The 19,862-nt window shown below is 36.7% G+C and overlaps 1 protein-coding gene and 1 non-coding gene across 3 annotated transcripts in view; one reads left to right on the top strand and one right to left on the bottom strand.

Moving 5' to 3' along the window:
- Positions 1 to 19,862, bottom strand: part of LOC141458844 (cell adhesion molecule 2-like) — a 601,780-nt gene that overhangs the window by 57,792 nt on the left and 524,126 nt on the right. For both annotated transcript variants that reach the window (XM_074137381.1, XM_074137380.1), the window contains exon 5: positions 16,712 to 16,845. In XM_074137381.1, coding sequence (XP_073993482.1) covers positions 16,712 to 16,845 — 134 coding nt within the window. The remainder of the gene's footprint in view (positions 1 to 16,711; positions 16,846 to 19,862) is intronic.
- LOC141459024 (small nucleolar RNA U3) lies at positions 2,396 to 2,471 on the top strand. The gene has a single exon (XR_012461366.1). It is a non-coding gene; the product is annotated as a small nucleolar RNA U3 (small nucleolar RNA).

Below are 19,862 nucleotides of genomic sequence, written 5' to 3'. Positions count from 1 at the left end.
TTGATTGTTTGACCTTGTGGCAAGAATTCATGATGCACTATGCCATTAAAATCGAAGAACACAGTGAGCATAACCTTCACATTCGACCGCACTTGTCGAGCCTTTTTCGGTCTTGGCGATCCAGAATGCCTCCACTGGGACGATTGAGCCTTAGTTTTGACATCATATCCGTAAACCCATGTTTCGTCACCTGTTATAACGCGTTTCAGTAGATCCGCATCGTTGTCGACTTCATTGAGTGACTCTTGAGCAACTTCCATTCTCCGCTGTTTTTGTTCGAAATTCAACAATTTTGGAACAAATTTTGCTGCCACACGTTTCATACCCAAAACATCAGAAAAAATTTCATGGCATGAGCCAATTGATATGGCAACATCATCAGCGACTTCTCTGATTGTGATTCGGCGATCGTTCATAACCATTTCTTTCACTTTTTTCACGTTTTCATCGGTTGTTGATGTGCTTGGACGTCCAGGTCGTTCGTCATCTTCAACGTTTTCGCGGCCATCTTGGAAACGCTTATACCACTCGTAAATCCTTGTTTTACTCATAGCAGACTCACCATATGCCTTTATTAACATTTCACACACTTTATTTCATTTTTTACGCAAAATTTAATACAAATTCTTTGATCCATTTTTTTTAACAAACAAAAATCGCCAAGCTCGAAAAACACGTCTAACCTTAACGGCTGCCACTTAAGAAGTAAACAATGAATATTACTGAAAATTTTATCGTACTTCAGGGGCATGTGTACCAACATAATAAAAAAAAAAATTTACAATCAGACTCTCCAAACCCGCGAAATTTAAAAATTCCCGTTACTTTTTGAACACACCTCGTATTTTATATAAAAAATATAACCCGTTACCTAAACGTATTCACGTACAACACGCGGCCGGGTCCATGACACAGCCGCAGTTTTTTTTATTGCAAATTTTTCCTCTAAAAATAAAAAAATCGATTAATGGCACTCCTGAGAGGCAAGGGTGATTAGTATTGCCTCTGAACTGCCATTACAGTTTATTGTACTGTAGTTTGCCATCTGTAAAATGATAAGAATCAAATGCTAGAAATTTTTTTTAAAAAAACTTTTATGTAAATCAGCTGGCCGGAAAAGACAATTTTTTCTGAATAAATTTTTCCCATATTTCAAGATTTTCCATATTTCACGATTTTTCTTAAACTTAGCAATTTAAATTACGAAAACCCTTTAACTGGAAACATTTTTCCCGCAAGTTTGATTAAGGATGTTTCGTTGAGGACAGTTAGATCCCAGTAAAACTGGTGAGTAGCTCCTGTCGTGTTAGCCTACGACCAGGAGACCAGGAGATCAGGAGTTTTTTTGTTTCCCCTCCGTTGTGATGAATTCTCAGCTTCCAAAAGTCCCTGTGCAATACCACTTCTCCCGGCCATTCCGCAGGAGGGAAAAAAAAGGGAATACACTTAAAGTATAGTAAATTTAGGCATTTCATAACTTGACATACCAAGAGAAATGTTCTAGCTCATTATATACACATCAGGCGAGTTGCCAACTGGGACAAGATATCATTTTTATTTCTTTCTTTTTTGAAGGTCAAAATTTTGTCCTTTAACTTAACTATGGGCTTGCTATAAATAATAAATCTAATTACGATAAATAGTTATCAACTTAATATAATTACTGTTCCCAGCAAACGTGAAAAATCGTGACAAAAAAAATCGATTGTAAAAGACTTCTACCTTCGCCGTACAAACTACAATCTATACTTTAATATTATACGCACGGTGGATCTGTAAATTAAAGTGTCTTAGGCAATTATAATTTCTAATCAATATAACAGGTGGCAGACTGGAATTTGTCATTGAATGTAGACGTTGCAATCATCCTTAATGACCTTTGCACTGGTCGACGACATTGGGTATGGTGTTTGCATTTTAATGGGCATTTGACCTCCATACGCTACTTAATGGCTGACTTTTGCTCATATGTAAATGGTACTTTTTCGTCTTCTTTAAGCATAATCTCAAAGGTAGGCGTTCTGCACACCTTTACACAATGAAATCTATTCATTGGAAAAATTTTGAAGGAAATTATGTTGATCTAAAAGGGATCTAGGTCGAATAAAGTACAAAGAACCATTTACTACAACCAGCTTTTTGTACCGGGAAATTACACTACTCTAGGATCTGGAGCGAATTAAAAGTAAAGTAATTGCCTATTTTTTTCAAGCGGGCTTAACGGCCAACTACCCAATTAGGGGTCGTGGACGGAGGCGACTAGCAAACATACTTTACTGTAAATTTCTTTTATTAACCATTAAATAAAATCCAAGGCCTAAGACCGGGAATTGAACCCAGTACCACAATACACATTAGCCTTGCAGGTCTCGCCTCTTAACCGCTCGGCTACCGTGGCGCCTTACTTCTACAGGATCATTTCTGCAGTAAGTGGTCGATTTGCGAAAATAGAAACCACGATGAGGTGTGGAGCGAATTATGTGAACGTAGAGGGTCAACTTAATAGATTCTGCGATTCTCTGCTCATGAGAAAGGTGGATATATCATTGATACAGGAAATAGCAGTACAACCTCACACATCCTTGGATGAGAGCTGTAAAGGATTCTCAAGTGAAATGCAATATGGAGTATGAGCAGCATCATTGTGTTGGAATGAGGGATCTCTGTGAAGGTTATTGGATGAGAATTTCATTTAAGGGAATATTAGGTTGTCCAAGGTCTGATGAAGGGCGCGAAAAGGAGAAAGGACGATCCAAGAACCCTTTGTAGGCTGTGAGAAAGTGGATACTTCCCTTTAGAGGGACATATCGTAGCCCTCCCAAATTAACACCCTAAAATATCTCTCACTTCTCGTCTCAAGATTTCGGCTGCTCTTCACTGTTCAAGTTCTTGTACTCCTCACAGCCCAAGAGCATCTCAGAGTAAGTAAGTCCATGGACTTCTAGATTAGCAGATACAGGGGGGGGGGGAAGCCCTGTACTGACTCCAGAAGTAATGTAGTTTCTGCGCCAATTGTATCTTTCGAGTCTCGCCCTTTCTGAATTCTTTTTCCTTTTTGTTTTAAAGGAAATGAAAATACTACTTCATTTTCCTTTTTTCGTCCTTCAAATATTAAAGTTCCTTAAGCCGCCTTTATATTCTGTGAGCTTTAGAAAGTAGTAGGGGATGGATAAAAAGAAAGTTGTTATGAAACTCAAGCAAAGTCTAAATTAAATTCTTAGAAAATTTAAACAAAGGCATATTTTTGGGTCTGATTAGTTAATGCATGCAAAGATTCGTTTTAAAAAAAACAAGTTTTTTTAACGTAAATTACGAGTTTCAGACAGAGTTTCAGGCAATCTTTGGAAGATGTTGAACCCTTCTTCACTGTCGCAGATGCGGCAAAAAGTTTGGAACAGCAGAACATGCTTTGTGTTTTTTGTCCTTATAACATCATGCTCTTGGGTTTTTTTTTGATGCCATCATAGAGTAAAATAGGAAGCAATCAATGAACTTCTGAAGAAGAAAACTTATGCATCTTCGAGGAGATGAAAGGGGTGACATCGCAAGACATTGCGTTCACTTAAGAGGGTGACAATGAGGCATGAATTATTCCCATCTAAAGTCCAGGATACAGCACTCCAGGGTGAGTCAATAAATGGTTCAAGAGGAATCAAAAACCAATCAACTTCGGGGTCGATTCCATAGCAGCGTGGCACTTTTAACGTGACAAACTTCATCAATTATAAATTAATAACTTTATATATGGAGAATTGTAATCCTAAATCATCTGTCCTCGTACCTCAAGTATAATCCTTGATCGACACTCAGAATTCTAGAGTATTGAGCCATTTTTTTTTGGGGGGGGGGTCTATAAACTCACTGTTAAGACTTACAGACAGACCATTCCAGACAGATTGGAAAGCTATATGACTAGCAGCTTTCTAAACAACTTTTGACAATCGCCAAAGGGGGGGGAAATGGACAAGCCACTTCTTCAGTTGATCTTAGCGTCCCTATGGTTATCCCAGCCAAAACAGCACAACCAACACTTAATACTAAAATAAGCTAAGGATTCAAGATTGACGAGGAATCGGTCAAATAAAAACAACAACTCGTCTTATTGCCAACGTTTCCACAAATATATTGTCCTCTTCAGTGTAAGCCCCGCTGAATCTGAATATATTTATATATACCTGTTCTCCAGTTCTGGCTCTTAGCTTTCTGTAGCTCAACCAACCCGCATAGCCACGTACGGTTTCCATAATTATAAAGAATGTAGGCATTGTATTTTATTTTTATATTACTATTTTTACTGATTTTCTATGTAACTGACTCTGTAAATTGTTTTGTATTTGTAATATCCAGGCCCTGAAGAGGACAATATATATTTGTCGAAACGTTGGCAAAAAGACGAGTTGTTTTATTTGACCGATTCCTCGCCAATTCTAAATCCTTAATTTAGTAATTTACGGTCACAAAACCAATATATTCACTAACATAAGCCTAATTTACTCACACAATACACATGAACAACTTAGCAAAACCACAGGCAAACTTAAGCTCATCATCACACAAACAACACTTAACACTAAAGTAAGCCCTAAATACTCACACAATACACATGAACACCTTAGCAAAACCACAGGCGTACTTAAGTTCATCATCGCACTAACAACACTTAACACTACCATAAGCCTAATTTACTCACACAATACACATGAACAACTTAGCAAAACCACAGGTAAACTTAAGTTCGTCATCGCACTAACAACACTTAACACTACCATAAGCCTAATTTACTCACACAATACACATGAACAACTTAGCAAAACCACAGGTAAACTTAAGTTCGTCATCGCACTAACAACACTTAACACTAACATAAGCCCTAAATACTCACACAATACACATGAACACCTTAGCAAAACCACAGGCGTACTTAAGTTCATCATCGCACTAACAACACTTAACACTAACACAAGCCCTAAATACTCACACAATACACATGAACAACTTAGCAAAACCACAGGTAAACTTAAGTTCGTCATCGCACTAACAACACTTAACACTACCACAAGCCTAATTTACTCACACAATACACATGAACAACTTAGCAAAACCACAGGTAAACTTAAGTTCGTCATCGCACTAACAACACTTAACACTACCATAAGCCTAATTTACTCACACAATACACATGAACAACTTAGCAAAACCACAGGTAAACTTAAGTTCGTCATCGCACTAACAACACTTAACACTAACACAAGCCCTAAATACTCACACAATACACATGAACAACTTAGCAAAACCACAGGTAAACTTAAGTTCGTCATCGCACTAACAACACTTAACACTACCATAAGCCTAATTTACTCACAAAATACACATGAACAACTTAGCAAAACCACAGGTAAACTTAAGTTCGTCATCGCACTAACAACACTTAACACTACCATAAGCCTAATTTACTCACACAATACACATGAACAACTTAGCAAAACCACAGGTAAACTTAAGTTCGTCATCGCACTAACAACACTTAACACTACCATAAGCCTAATTTACTCACACAATACACATGAACAACTTAGCAAAACCACAGGTAAACTTAAGTTCGTCATCGCACTAACAACACTTAACACTAACACAAGCCCTAAATACTCACACAATACACATGAACAACTTAGCAAAACCACAGGCAAACTTAAGCTCATCATCACACAAACAGCAGGGGTACCACATGACGACAATGATTTAGCAACCAAAAGACCAACTTTATTAAAAAAAAAAAAAATAATAATTTTTAATTTTCATGAAGCAAAGTCTCACAATAAATAGATAACCAATAATTGTTTGTTTTAAGAAGGAAAAAATCAAAACAATGGGGTAAATAACTTGGTAACGTTCAAACAAAAACAAAAATTAAACAGCTGATAAAGAGAGTAGTCACATAAGGTGCATTCTAGCTCAAAGTGATCGCGTTGAAAATTTATTATAAACAAAAAACAAAATGGAGGCTATGGAATGAAGAAAAAAAATCGTTTGTTCCAACTATCCAAGTTCTAGTGTGCAAAAAAAGCTTTGGAAGTTTTATTTCGCTTTATGAGATTGGGTGTGTCTGTCCGCATAGATTGAATCAGTGTGTGTGTAAGTAAAGCTATCTGGTGGTAGCTTTAGTAATTACATTTGAATTATTCAAACAAATTGTTTGGGGCGCTTTCTGCTCAAATAATTTAAAGGGCCAACTTAATTTGAAATGACGTTTTCCACTCTGTCCAGTTGTTTTTTTTTTTATTTTTATTTTCTATTCATTATTAAATATTTTCCTAGTTTTCCTTTTATTGCTATTTTGTAATAAATCTACATTCATTCATTTGTTTATTTTAAAATCTTTAAAAGTTTTCATTATTTTAACTCTTTGGGGCCAGGTGGGTTAAAAACTGTCCCACCTTTTGCTTAGCTTTTTTGCTGCATGGTGGGATATACTCGTATTTTAACCCACCTCGAAAAGTTGGAAGTTATTCATACATACACCTTAATATGTTATTTTAAAGTTTTTCATTCAGTTGGCAGTGCTATGCACCAATGGTAAATGCGAAAATAAGTGAAATAATTTTTATATTTATTATAAACTTGACCGATTGTAAAATAATGGTGGCACCGCATACTGTTCTATTATTTGGATGCAGCTGTTGTTTAATTCATATATTGTTTATAAAAAATTGGATCAAAACATGGGAACTTAAACATTTCAAGGAACAGTGCGCTGAAGGACAGTGCTGAACTATCTGCAAAGTTCCGCTTTGTTTTGGTAAAAAGATGTGTTTGAATGAACATCATATAAAGCATTAGTTGCATAGTGGTATTATACAATACCAGCGCCCCACACTAAAAAAGGACTATTGAAATGGTATTAATTTTTTCTTTTCTTTTTTCCGTATTTTGAGAGTGATGATTATTTGGGAGGGATGATTATATACGTAAAATAATGGAAATGAATGTTTATTTCCATTTTTTTATAATAAAAGAGATTCTGTGCAACTAGAGCTTTTATTTTTTTTAAAATCGTGCGCCTCAAAGAGTTAAGTTTTGCCTAGCTGCTTGCAGCACAGGAAAATACGATAGGTCCGACTACTTTAATCAGGGGCTTAGCGTCTTAACTTCCACAAATTCAATCACAATGTGATTGTTGAACATTTTTCACAATATCGATTAACAAAACACACGATTGGATATTGTCAATATTGCTTTCAACCAATCACAAAATATTCGAAAAAATCCAAATCGAAAAAATAGCCAATGATTTTATTCTAAAATCATTTCATTTCGGAGGCTTTAACAAATAAGTATTATTACATGTATATTGCTTTGAAATTGATGCAATATAATCATAGGTTTGGTGTGAGTGTGTCTGTGTGTATGTGTGTGAGTGTGATATATTGTTATGGCTTGACATGGTCCTGGGTGGAGCAAAGGGGAACCCTATACCCATCACTTTAATATACCCAATATATTCCCAGTATACATCCACCCCCTGGCCTTGGATTCTGATTTGACGGCGTGGCTTCCGCCCCTATAACTTGTTATGAATTCAAATAATGTAGAGGGCGGCAGAGATCATACGACCCCCCTTACCACCCCCAACAGATTGATGATTGAATCACGCTGGAGGCTGTGGGAATTTTCCTCAATAATTTACCCTTTTTCATCGCTTTTCGCCCACAGAAAACATATGCTGCCCTCGACTAGTGACTAATTTCACTCATATTAAATGGAGGACAGCATCAGCTATGATGATGCTTGCAACCAACTGTTGTCCAAATTGTCGTCAGCAATATCTGTGAACATGAACATACGCGTGATTTTTTCTCTTGTATGTTCACAATCAGGAAAAAAAGAGGAAACTGTTGGAAATGTGTTTTATTGTAGCTCTGGCTGGTTTCGATCATATACCCGATCACCAGAGATAAACTTATCAGAGCCAGCAAGTGTAAAGCGTGATGGAAACATAAGTGAAGTCTAAATCTTAGCAACTAACTATTAACATATTAATAATACAATAAGAAAGCAGAGATCCGCAACAATTAACTATTTTTTCTCATTTTTATTTAAACCAAAGGTCGACCGATAGAAATAATCAGCTGCATTATTCGAATGTCGTAAAAAAAAAAAAAACTAGATTCAAAAGTGTGCCCCTGCGTGAGAAAAATGTAAATCTATATGGCTGTAAAGTAAGTAGCCCAAGGCACTCATCTGTTCAACTAAAGTTCTGAGTTGCAACTTAAAAAAAAAACTACTTAAACACCGAACAGCTTGGTAATTTATCATTGGCGTTTTGGCGAGAAGTTGTTAGCCCGTCATTGAATGGTAGAAGGAAGTACGAGCCTTGGGTGTGTGTGTGTGTGTGTGTATGTGTTCAAGGGACGGATTTCCGCCCTACTAGTTTCCACCTAGTAAAAGCGGGCGGCGGACGTCAAGAATACATCATTTATTCTTCAAGTGGAAACGTGGGAAAGAAACATTGTGTAAAAGACGAGGAAATAAGTATGTAAAAACATGTGACCCAGAAAATAGACTGTTTTATTCTAAAGAAGAACTAGGGAACTATTTTTCTTCAAAGACATCAAAATTTACATCAAACAACTTTGGAGACCCTTTCTCTTGAGGGCGTATGATAATTAGGAACTATGGTCCTAGTTTTTTTTTGCCCTAAGCCCTAGAAGCCTTCTTACAGTTCACTATCCGGTAATGGACAGTACTGTCTGTATGGAAACAACACTGTACAGAGGCCGGCTGTGCCCTGTATAAAGCTCCGGGCGTCAACGACTTCAGATATTGATGCAGCTTAATTAAACAAAATAGTCCTAGCACACAAATTTGGGAATTTAGTCTTTAACCGGAAGTAACAAAATTTATGAGAGCCCAATTTCGTGAGTAAAAGTAGTTAACGCAGAGTGTACAGCAAAAATGAAAAAACCGGATGTAGTTTTAACACCAATTTTTTTAAAAATATTTAAAGTAAAAAATCTGTACTTCCATAAATGATACTTTATAGAGAAACTGACACTGCTATTAGATCTAATGTACTCATAGATGTTAAAAATGTTAAGTTAAAGTTCATACTACGTATTATATACGTCCAACTACCCAATTAGGTGTCGTGGACGGAGACGACTAGCAAACATACTTTACTGCAAATTTCTTTTATTAACCATTAAATAAAATGCAAGACCTAGAGACCGAGGAATCGAACCCACTAAACCAACAATACACATTAGCTTTGCGGGTCTAGCCTATAACCGCCTAACATACTTTACTATTGAATTTCTCATATTAACCATTAAATAAAATCCAAGACCTAGACCGGGGGAATCGAACCCACTAAACCAACAATACATCTTAGCTTTGCGGGTCTAGCCTATAACCGCTCGGCTACCGTGGCGCCTTGGTCCTTTACTAAATCGGCGTATTCCGAAAAAGTGTGATCTAATGCAGCCTTCATAAGTATTAAACCAAAACTGGAAAATACTAACCAGTAAAATGGCATATCAAGTTGTGGCTTATTTGAGTTTGTCGGTGTGTCTCAAGGTGATTGTCTACCTGATTTTAGTGACGTACATAGACTGACGAACTTTATCTCTTACAGAACAATTACGTGTATTTCCTGTGAAAATACAAAATTAATTTTTCTCTTACCTTTGTCAGAGAAATTAAAAAAAAAGAAGGGAATTTTGGCAGTATGAGAAATTATTTAATGAGTGCAGCATCTTTACTAGCGTTTCTTTAATCTTTTTTTTCTCGTAAGATTTACTTCTTTTTTAAAGTATAATTCATCTTATACTTCGTCTTCCAAACCTCAATAAGTAAATGCAAAGAAAACAGGTAGGAAATAAAATAAAATTTGGGAGATAAGTAGGGAGGATTTAGTATGAGCGCCCACGATTGGTGGAAAGATGAGCACTGAGAGAAGAGAGAGAGAGATATTCGTAAAGCGATTAGCAGCGGAGTGTCATCCAGAAGATTGTCATCCAGCTGGACCGCAGAGAAGGGAAATCTTTCGCCAATTGTGGCGCCCCCTAGAATTTGGTTTGCTAATGCAAAAAAAACCCCTGGGAGACGGCTCTGAAGCTGGGAAATCCGGATTTAATCAGCTGCTTTCCAATATAGCTCCCTCTCTCTCTTCCTCTGCACTCCTTCTTTTTGTGCTCAACTTGGCACACATCCTGGGCCTACTCCGATACTATAAACATCCCAGTATTCCTCTACAGATCCTGTTCATCCTCATGACTGTTCTCCAATATTGCTACGTACATCTCTTTAATAGACTTTTTCTTTTCTTTTTTTTATCACCGCTTCCTTTTTAAATATTGTCTCTATTAATAAAGTGTGGTGGAAAATGGAATTGAAAAATCTGGTATGAACATACTCTCAAGACATCCTCTAAAAACCATGATCGGCATCTTCGCTAAGTTGGAATAACACTTATAAGGTGGGTGTACAGTGTTCAAGTCGCGCCTTGAATTAAATATTTTTTTGAAGTAAGAGTAAATCTTTTTTTTTAATTAATTAATAATTTTTTTTAGCTGGAATTGAAATAAATTGCTAGAGCATTATGACACGCAATCAATGCGAAAACAAACAGCCAGCCCCTACTACAATCATAAATGTTCATTTAATTAATTAAATGGGAACAATTTATTGGCTGTTTCTCACTACAGAGAATTTCCACTGGTTTTTCTCTTCTTTTTTTTAATTTTTCTTTTACAGGAAATGTTTTTCCCCCATTATATAAATTAATCTTTTTTTTAAATTAATTATATTTATTAATAAAGTATGAATTAATTTATTATTACTTTATATATTTTCTTTTGATAAAAAAATATTTTGTATTTTATGTATCGAAAGATAAAAACTGTCATTATAAAGAATTCTCTTTAATGTTGAATGGACCAGCGTTTTACGCTCTGGTGTACACATCCTTTGAAAATTTAAATTACTACGAAAGGATAAGGAGGGTAGGGGAAAACTGCTACAAAGTATAAGAGGCATTTTGTATTGTAAATATTTGAAATATTCATTCGATTTTTTTTATACTTACAAAAACTCATGTTAATAGAAGCAAGTGGTCACGATAGTCGAACGGGCGTTTAAAGTTTTGACCCACGAAGCTAAGATGATGTTATTGTGACAAAAAAAAAAAAAAACCTTATCAGATCTGAACACAATCTTCATAATTAGGTAGTCTACCAAAACTTGCGACTTTTTCTCACTTGGCTTTTCCACCTTCAAGTTTTGCAAAATCCTCAAAGATTCTTGTTATCGTTAATTTTATTAATTAACTCATCTTCTCTGCAGCCATGGCCTTAAAGAGATTACGACTTATAGGGGTGCAACTTTAAGTTCTAAATAATGTGGTGCCGGTCAGCGTATAACATGTCTTGTCGAAATTTACAGTTAAGTATGTTAGGCGGTTATAGGCTAGACCCGCAATGCTAAGATGTAGTGTTGGTTTAGTGGGTTCAATTCCCTCGGTCTAGAGGCCTTGGATTTTATTTAATGGTTAATATGAGAAATTTATAGTAAAGTATGTTAGGCGGTTATAGGCTAGACCCGCAAAGCTAAGGTGTATTGTTGGTTTAGTGGGTTCGATTCCCGCTTGTAGGCCTTGGATTTTATTTAATGGTTAATATGAGAAATTTAGAGTAATGTAAGTTAGGCGGATATAGGCTAGACCCACAATGCTAAGATGTATTGCTGGTTTAGTGGGTTCTATTCCCTGTCTTTAAGCTTGGATTTTATTGAATGGTTAATACGAGAAAATTACAGTAAAGTATGCTAGCTAGTCGCCTCCGTCCAGGACACCTAATTCGGTAGTTGGACGTTAAGCCCCACCTGAAAAAATAGGCAATTTCTTTACTTACTTTACTTTTTTTAAAGGAGGCATTAGAAGCCAACAGTAGCCGTGAATACCAATACATCGTTTCTTTCCAGCCCTCATAAACAATAATGGTTAATATCCAAACAAGAGCACACAAACACAATAAATAACTTCCAAAAAAAAACAAAAAAAAAATACCAGGTAACCTTCCCTCAGGTTCTCCAGGAACGGGGAGGAATAACCAGTGATAAAAAAAATCCTTCAACATTCTTTCAACAGATTCCCAAATGTTTCCCAAATCTCTCGCCGTTCCATCCATATCCTTAAGCAGTTTAATAGTTCCCGTCACCTTTTTCCAATTAAGACCCGGCAACTCCTAGTTTCCTCTCTTATATTCCCCCATTTCGACTATGGTTGTTTAGTGTATGGCGGTCTATCTGGTGATATTGAAGCTAAGCTTAAGCGCCTCATGAACTGCTTCATAAGATTTATTTTCAGCATTTCCAGAGACTCTCGCATTTCGCACTGCTACGATGAGTTGAAGTGGCTTTTTCCTGTCTATCGCCGCCAATATTTTTTGGCTTCTTTCCTTTTTCAAGTCATCCAGTCTCAAAGGCCTTCCTATATTTTTCAACTCCTTAAGTTTAAATCCTCCATCCATTCCCGTAACACTAGATCTCGCTCATCTGATCTTTATATTCCCTCTCACCGTACCTCATCCTTTGACAAGTCCTTCCTCATACGTGCTACCTCTCTATGGAACTCCTTGCCTTCATCTGTCCGCCATGCTCCTACCCTATCCATCTTTAAATCCCGTCTATTCAGTTATCTCCTTTCTATTCAGCTTCCTCCGAAATTCTAATTGTTTTAATTCATTTCCTTAATTTCTGCTGTTTTATTATTTTATTTTTACTTTCATTTTCACTTTTGTAAATATTTATTTATTTATTTAATTTCTGTATAATCACAGGCCAAACTATTAAGGCCTCTATTTGTACCTGTATTTATTCTTAGGGGACAATTGTCCCAGAATAATAAATTTCTTTTCTATTCTATTCTATTCTATTCTATTCCATCAGTGTGACATCGCGCTAATAAATAACTTGGAAATGAAATCCTAGACAGGCTATTTATGATAATCCTACTAAAACTGGTTTTACTACTACTACTACTACTACTACAACACCCAATCTCTGCTTTGCAGGAAAAATTACAGGGGCACTTAGAAAAGTTAAACTGAAGGGGGGGGTTGGAAAAAAAAGCGGAAGCGATGATATTGCACAAATCCTTAAACGGCGATAATTCAATCATCCTGTCTTCTAAAAGCTCAAAAGCTCTTCATAAACTTTTTCAATTATATTGTCGTGTGGAAAAGTGAGGGGGGGAAATTGAAGGAAAAACTTGCAGCTTCACTCTGGATTTTTCCACTCGGAAATTCACAAAGTTTTTCTCCATTTTTTTTTATTTTGCCGTTTTTTTTCATCCTATTTCCTGTTAATAGGAACAAGAGAAGGTAAGGGGGGACCTAAACGAATCAAAATAATTCATTAATAAAAGAAAATAGTAATGTAAGTTAGGCAGTTATAGGCTAGACCCGCAATGCTAAGATGTATTGCTGGTTTAGTGGGTTCGATTCGAGGTCTAGGTCTTGGATTTTATTTATTGGTTAATATGAGAAATTTAGAGTAATGTAAGTTAGGCAGTTATAGGCTAGACCCGCAATGCTAAGATGTATTGCTGGTTTAGTGGTTTGATTCCCCCGGTATAGGCGTTGTATTTTATTTAATGGTTAATATGAGAAATTTAGAGTAATGTAAGTTAGGCGGATATAGGCTAGACCCGCAATGCTAAGATGTATTGCTGGTTTAGTGGGTTCTATTCCCTGTCTTTAAGCTTGGATTTTATTGAATGGTTAATACGAGAAAATTACAGTAAAGTATGCTAGCTAGTCGCCTCCGTCCAGGACATCTAATTCGGTAGTTGGACGTTAAGCCCCACCTGAAAAAATAGGCAATTTCTTTACTTACTTTACTTTTTTTAAAGGAGGCATTAGAAGCCAACAGTAGCCGTTCATTATTCATTATTTTGATGTTATTAGATTTATTTTTGGATGCCAGGTCCTTAGTTAGAAGGAGGTACCAAAACATAACAACGAAATTACCATTTTTCTCAGTTATTATAATAGATTTTTTTTTTTTTTTTTTTTTTAATGAAAACATACACAATAAGCTTGCACGATTATTATTTTTCTTTTTAAATAATTTTCTTTTTTAAAAAACAGTGAACGGAAAACATAATTTATATTTCCCAGAACTCTTTATTACGTGATAATAAACAAGGCAGCCGTGGAAATATAAACAGCCCTAGTACAGAAAAAAAAAGAAAAAAGAATGAAAGTGTTTATTATTCAAGGTTGGTACCACTGTTGAGGAAGAAAGAGAGAGAAAATGCAAGAACGAAAGAGAGAGAGAGAGAGAGAGAGAAACTAAATATAAAACAGAGCTGTTTATTATTATTTTTGTTTATAATTTTTTTTTATTTTATTTCCTTTTTTTTATTAGCTAATAAAAACAGGATGAAAAGTTCTGTGATAAAACTGCGGTGAATGTAGGCGATTATGCGTAGAGCTTTGGATAAATTTCAAAGCTTTTCTTTTTTGTAGGGAAATTGAGCTTTTACTGTCTGTTTGAGTTTTTCGTTTATACAAAAAAAAGTATTCTTTTTGAATACTTTTGTATTTTTTATTATTGGGTGTGTTCTCAGATTATCGAGAATTGTACTGAACAAGGGAAAACTTGTAGGAAACGAATTAATTACATGGGAAAATAAGAATAAATAGGTTAATTTTCCTCTCAACATAATAAAGCTCGATGAAAGTAGATTTTTTTTTTTTTTTAAAGATGATTGGATAGAAGTAAGAATTAATCTAATACAGATGCGTAATACAGGAAGAGAGAAGAAGAATAAATATTTATTATAATAAATATATACAATACATAAAATAAATATAGAAGTATAAATGTATAAAACATTTCAACCTTCTAAGCTAAGTGAAGTAAGAGAAAAGTTAGGTGAGGAGGATTGGAATGCAGGGAAAAAAGGAGAGGAAAAACCTGCAGCTGGTGTAGAGAGTTAGAGTAGGATATGTTTTAGTTTAAGGCTATGTCGCGGCATAGTGGATTAGAATGGCAGTCTAGGATGGAAAGGAGTTTTGAGCTGACGATTTTGGATATAGGAATGTACGGAGACGCAGTCTCCGTGGAGTGGAGTCAATTCTAGAGTCTGTCGCTAGTCTCAGAAATTTGTTTTGCGTTGTCCTGGAGTTTCTGGATGTTGCTACTAATACAAGTCAGGGACTCCAGGCGAAGCTGGCGTAGAGCAACACCGGCAGTAATACAGGAAATAAGACAGCTTGCCGGAACTGATGAAGAGCAGTGAGAGTTATTAATAGTTTGCTTTTTAATTAGGCTGCGAAAAACACATAGAAACAATCTACTCAAAGCAATCAACACGTTCTCAATCCCAATCCTAGAGATTGGAAAGAGCCTGAATTGTGTTCGGAAACACATTTGGAAAACAAACCCTAAGCAAGCTTGGTTGTTGAGGATTATTTCGGGACCTGGGACTAGGCCCAAAGCAAAGAAACTGACCATGGGATCAACAATTAAGGCCCAACTTGAGCTAGGCTGTACGAACCAATCGAACTTGAAAGCCAGCTAAGCTGGCCCACCGCTAAACTCAGTCTCAATCGAACATCCTATCCAGAATCATGTCTACTCACAACCTCAGCATTCATGAGATGATGCCGTGATTCCCTCTTTTAACTTCAGAATTCTGCAAACGGCAAAATATCCTGGACCTGGTATCCACAAAAAGGATCCATAAATAATTCTAAGTGGTGACCAGGCGAGTTTCCAAATCCTTGTACTACCAAACTTCTAATCAGCATTTTAGATTTTTTGCATTTATGCTGCCATTAGCCAGCATTTAGCTTATGACTCATTTTTTGGGGTGGGGGTGGGGGTGGGAACCCTCTTTTCCATTAAAAAAGAGGCTAACCATAAAGTACACAGGGATAAGATACCCAGATACCTCCAAATATTAACTACCATACCAAGTCACTGACATCAGGAGATTACAGAATTTTATTTAATGGTTAATAAGAGAAATTTATAGTAAAGTATGTGGGTTCGATTCCTTCGGTCTGGGTTTTAGATTTTATTTAATGGTTAATATGAGAAATTTATAGTAAATTATATTTGCTAGTTGCCTCCGTCCACGACACCTAATTGGACGTAAAGCCCGCCTGAAAAAATAGGCAATATACTTCTTAATTGAGAACGTCTGAGATGTTCACGTTTACTCCCTTAAGGTCCTAAAAATAAGGCTAAGGTAATAGTTTACTATTTATCTCCTGCCTTATTGTTTATTTAAATAGTTAAAAGCCTTTTTAATAGTAAATGTAAAGGAAGACTAAAGTAAATAAGAACTGTTTACAATTAATTACAATTTAAAGAGAGAAATTTTATTGATTCTAGAATTTGTGTTTACTTTGGGCTTAATGTAGTTTCTAGTGTTTAGTTTAATAGATTTATATATCGGTGCTTAATACATTTTAAATTAAGCTTTACTGAATACATTAATAAAATAAATACAATTTTTAAGTAAATATTTATTTACTATGCTCACTTTCTGTTTAGATTATGCAGAATAATTATACTGCAGAAAATTATGCAGATCTTGTATGCGCTCTCTCTCTCTCTCTCTCTCTTCTAAGCTCCGTAGCGGAAGTGGACTAGCCAAATGTCCAATGAAAAATTGGCTAAAAAAATAAAATAAAATGCCTACCTCATTGCCGTTGATGAACCAGGTGATATTGGCGGCCGGATCTGAGGGCGGAGTCGTACAATTTCCTCTCAACACGTCACCAACTGAATACCTGTTCTTCTCTAATATTATCGTTGGATCATCTTGTAACATATCTGCAACAGGAAACAGGGTAAAAAATAATTAATGTTCTAATTTATAAAGTATGTTTCATTTAGTAGTTAGAATTAACTCAAGGATTATAGGTAAAACGAGGCCCTCTCACTTTTCTTTTTTTTTTGCCCTTATTTTATTTATAGGGTAGCATCGGAGAATGTCCAAAAGTCAGTAAAAGTAAAGTAATTGCCTATTTTCGAAGGCAGACTGTATACGCCCAACTAGCAAATTAGGTGTCGCGGACGAAGGCGACTAGCACACATACTTTGCTGTTAAATTCTTTGTATTAACCATTAAATAAAATCCAAGACCTAGAACAGGGGAACCGAACCCACTAAACCAACAATACACCTTAGTTTTGCTGGTCTAGCCTATAACCGCCTAAGATACTTTACTATAAATTTTTTTTATTAACCATTAAATAAAATCCAAGGGCTAAGACTGGGACAATACATATTAGCTTCACAGGTCTCGCCTCTAACCGCTCGGCTTCCCCGGGCGCCTCGTTTTTTATTTAAAGAGACATCAATACCACAGAGGATCAAGTTTATGATCAACTTTTCATCTTGCCATAGTATATCAGCAATTTCAGTTCAGGGTGTTATTTACTTAAATGACTTACTTACAAGAGAAGATGCAAAATCCACCTAATTTTACGCTCTCTTACTGTGGTTACTGTATTTGACTTTTCTTCATTTCCGCTTGGACTCCCGTAAGGGGTATGGATGAATGGTTAGCGCTCTTATTTCATCCAAAGATAAAGTTTAATAATCAGCAATAGCCGTGAGCAGGTTCGCTAGTTTTTCTGTCGCTCTTGGCGTTCTCTTTTAAACGCACAGACATACACACATTCCACACACAGGAAGGAGTAACTGCGGAAACTAATGTGGCATCCCTCTTTATCCTGACTGTATTTAATTAGAATTGCGTGTGATTTGAGTAGTGTGAGGATGCTGTTGCAGAGAGAGAGATGCCTCTTCTCTCTTCACGTTCGTCCGTCCACTCCCGTGTCTTTTGCAAATGTTACGAGATTTGTTTTGGAGTTATGCTTTAGGCGAGCGAACAGATGTACCAACATATCAAGAACTTATTCGTGGTAACATGGTAACCTCGTAGATGTTAAAATGTTCAGCTTATTTTGCCGCTCCCCGTCTCCTGGTACTTCCTCTGTCCCCCATCGCCGACCGGAACTTCCCTATGACAAGACTCTGCCCACTGCCCCCACTCACCCACTACGTAGTTAGCAAAACAACATAACGTCAGCTTCAAGTCTAATTACTGACCAGCAACTGTAGTGGCAGAAACTTCTCCTCAACAATATATACGCCGCGCCCCTAAATTGCTGTTACTATCGCTCTCTGTTTCCACAATTTATCTGCATGAGACAGAGCAAGTTGAGTGGGGGGTTTGGCGTTAAATTCTTGTTCCCAATAACTTTACTGGTAATTTAGTTAGTGCTCATCAAATTTAAAATGATTTGATATTTTGAAATTTGTCTAATTTTAATAATTAATGTTATAAGTTCTATTTGCAGTTCAAGTAGGCGGTATTAATTAAGTTAGCCTGATTAGGAAAAGCTTGTGAAAATTTAATTTAATATTTGACACTTTTTATCAGGAAATGGGTAATAGAACTGTACAATGTACTATCCGCTTGGGGCCGGGAAAGAATAGTCCCTTTCGTGGGTAAGATTTCATTGTGGTATAAAAGAAAATGAAATTGTTGATAAACTTGCAAAGGAAGCCGCCAATAGTGGGGGAAATGGCTAATTATAAATTACCACACACACCGAGCGGTAGCACTCTCTATAGGAGAGAAACTACCCAGCGGTAGCACTCTCTATAGGAGAGAAACTACCCAGCGGTAGCACTCTCTATAGGAGAGAAACTACCCAGCGGTAGCACTCTCTATAGGAGAGAAACTACCCAGCGGTAGCACTCTCTATAGGAGAGAAACTACCCAGCGGTAGCACTCTCTATAGGAGAGAAACTACCCAGCGGTAGCACTCTCTATAGGAGAGAAACTACCCAGCGGTAGCACTCTCTATAGGAGAGAGGAGAACATGAGGAGGAGAATATGAGGAGGAGAATACGAGGAGGAGAATGTGAGGAGGAGAGAGGAGAGAGAGGAGAGTAATAATTTAGGTCTTCAGCCTACAAGGAAGTCGCGGGGCCACTGGCGATTCAGTCGGCGAGGAGTATTAGAGATGTCAGAGGAAGCAAGAGACAGTACAAGAGGATTAGAGCTAGTCAAGAGTGTAGTATGGAATTTTTGGTTGATTATCTAGGTACGAAATCGATCAGGCAATATTAAATTCCATATTTCTGCTAAACTGGGATTAATACAATACAAATCGTAGAAATTATTATCGATATTAAGTTTTCAATGATAAGAGCTACTCGCAGTTTCCACTTATCCATTTGCATTTCCTAGGTTATCATAAAAGTAAAATATTCACCAGAAATGCTGATAATGTTGTGTTGGAACAGTAGTAAAAGGATGATGATGGTCACAGCAGAATCCCTTGGGATGGCGAAAAATTTACTGCGGGACTGGGTGTCTCTCCCCCCCTGTTGAAACCACTGGGAAATTGTAACCAACCAAACCAACAGTCCAGAAATCTGGTAAATCCATGATTAGAATTGTGTTTCCGGTAATTAATTAGTTTTAATAAATGTTCACCAGGAGTTTGTGGGTTTGGGTGTGTGTGTATGGTTGGTTATTGCTGGAAGTCCTGGTTATAAGTGAGGTCCCCCTCTATGGAAAGAGGGAACATGTGGTTTAGTGCTGACCAACAAGAAGTGGAAGGAGTGTCTGGGCAATGAAATTAGAGTGAAAGGTGAGCGAACCCTAAAAATGCTTTAGATAGGGGTAACGTACGAGGCCGCATGCTGGTGCGAGGAAATGGGATAGGTTGATCCCGGCTCTCTGTTGAATTATTGAGACCCACCTCCCCAGCTTCCTAGCTTTTCCCCCTTTATTCAGCCTATATCTTTCCCGGGCCAGTAGCCGACTA

This window comes from Rhodnius prolixus, unplaced genomic scaffold (assembly GCF_049639745.1).
Source record: "Rhodnius prolixus isolate KJV_2025 unplaced genomic scaffold, Rpr scaffold_5, whole genome shotgun sequence".
NCBI classification, from domain to species: domain Eukaryota; kingdom Metazoa; phylum Arthropoda; class Insecta; order Hemiptera; family Reduviidae; genus Rhodnius; species Rhodnius prolixus.
This window is presented reverse-complemented; position numbering and strand designations above follow the sequence as displayed.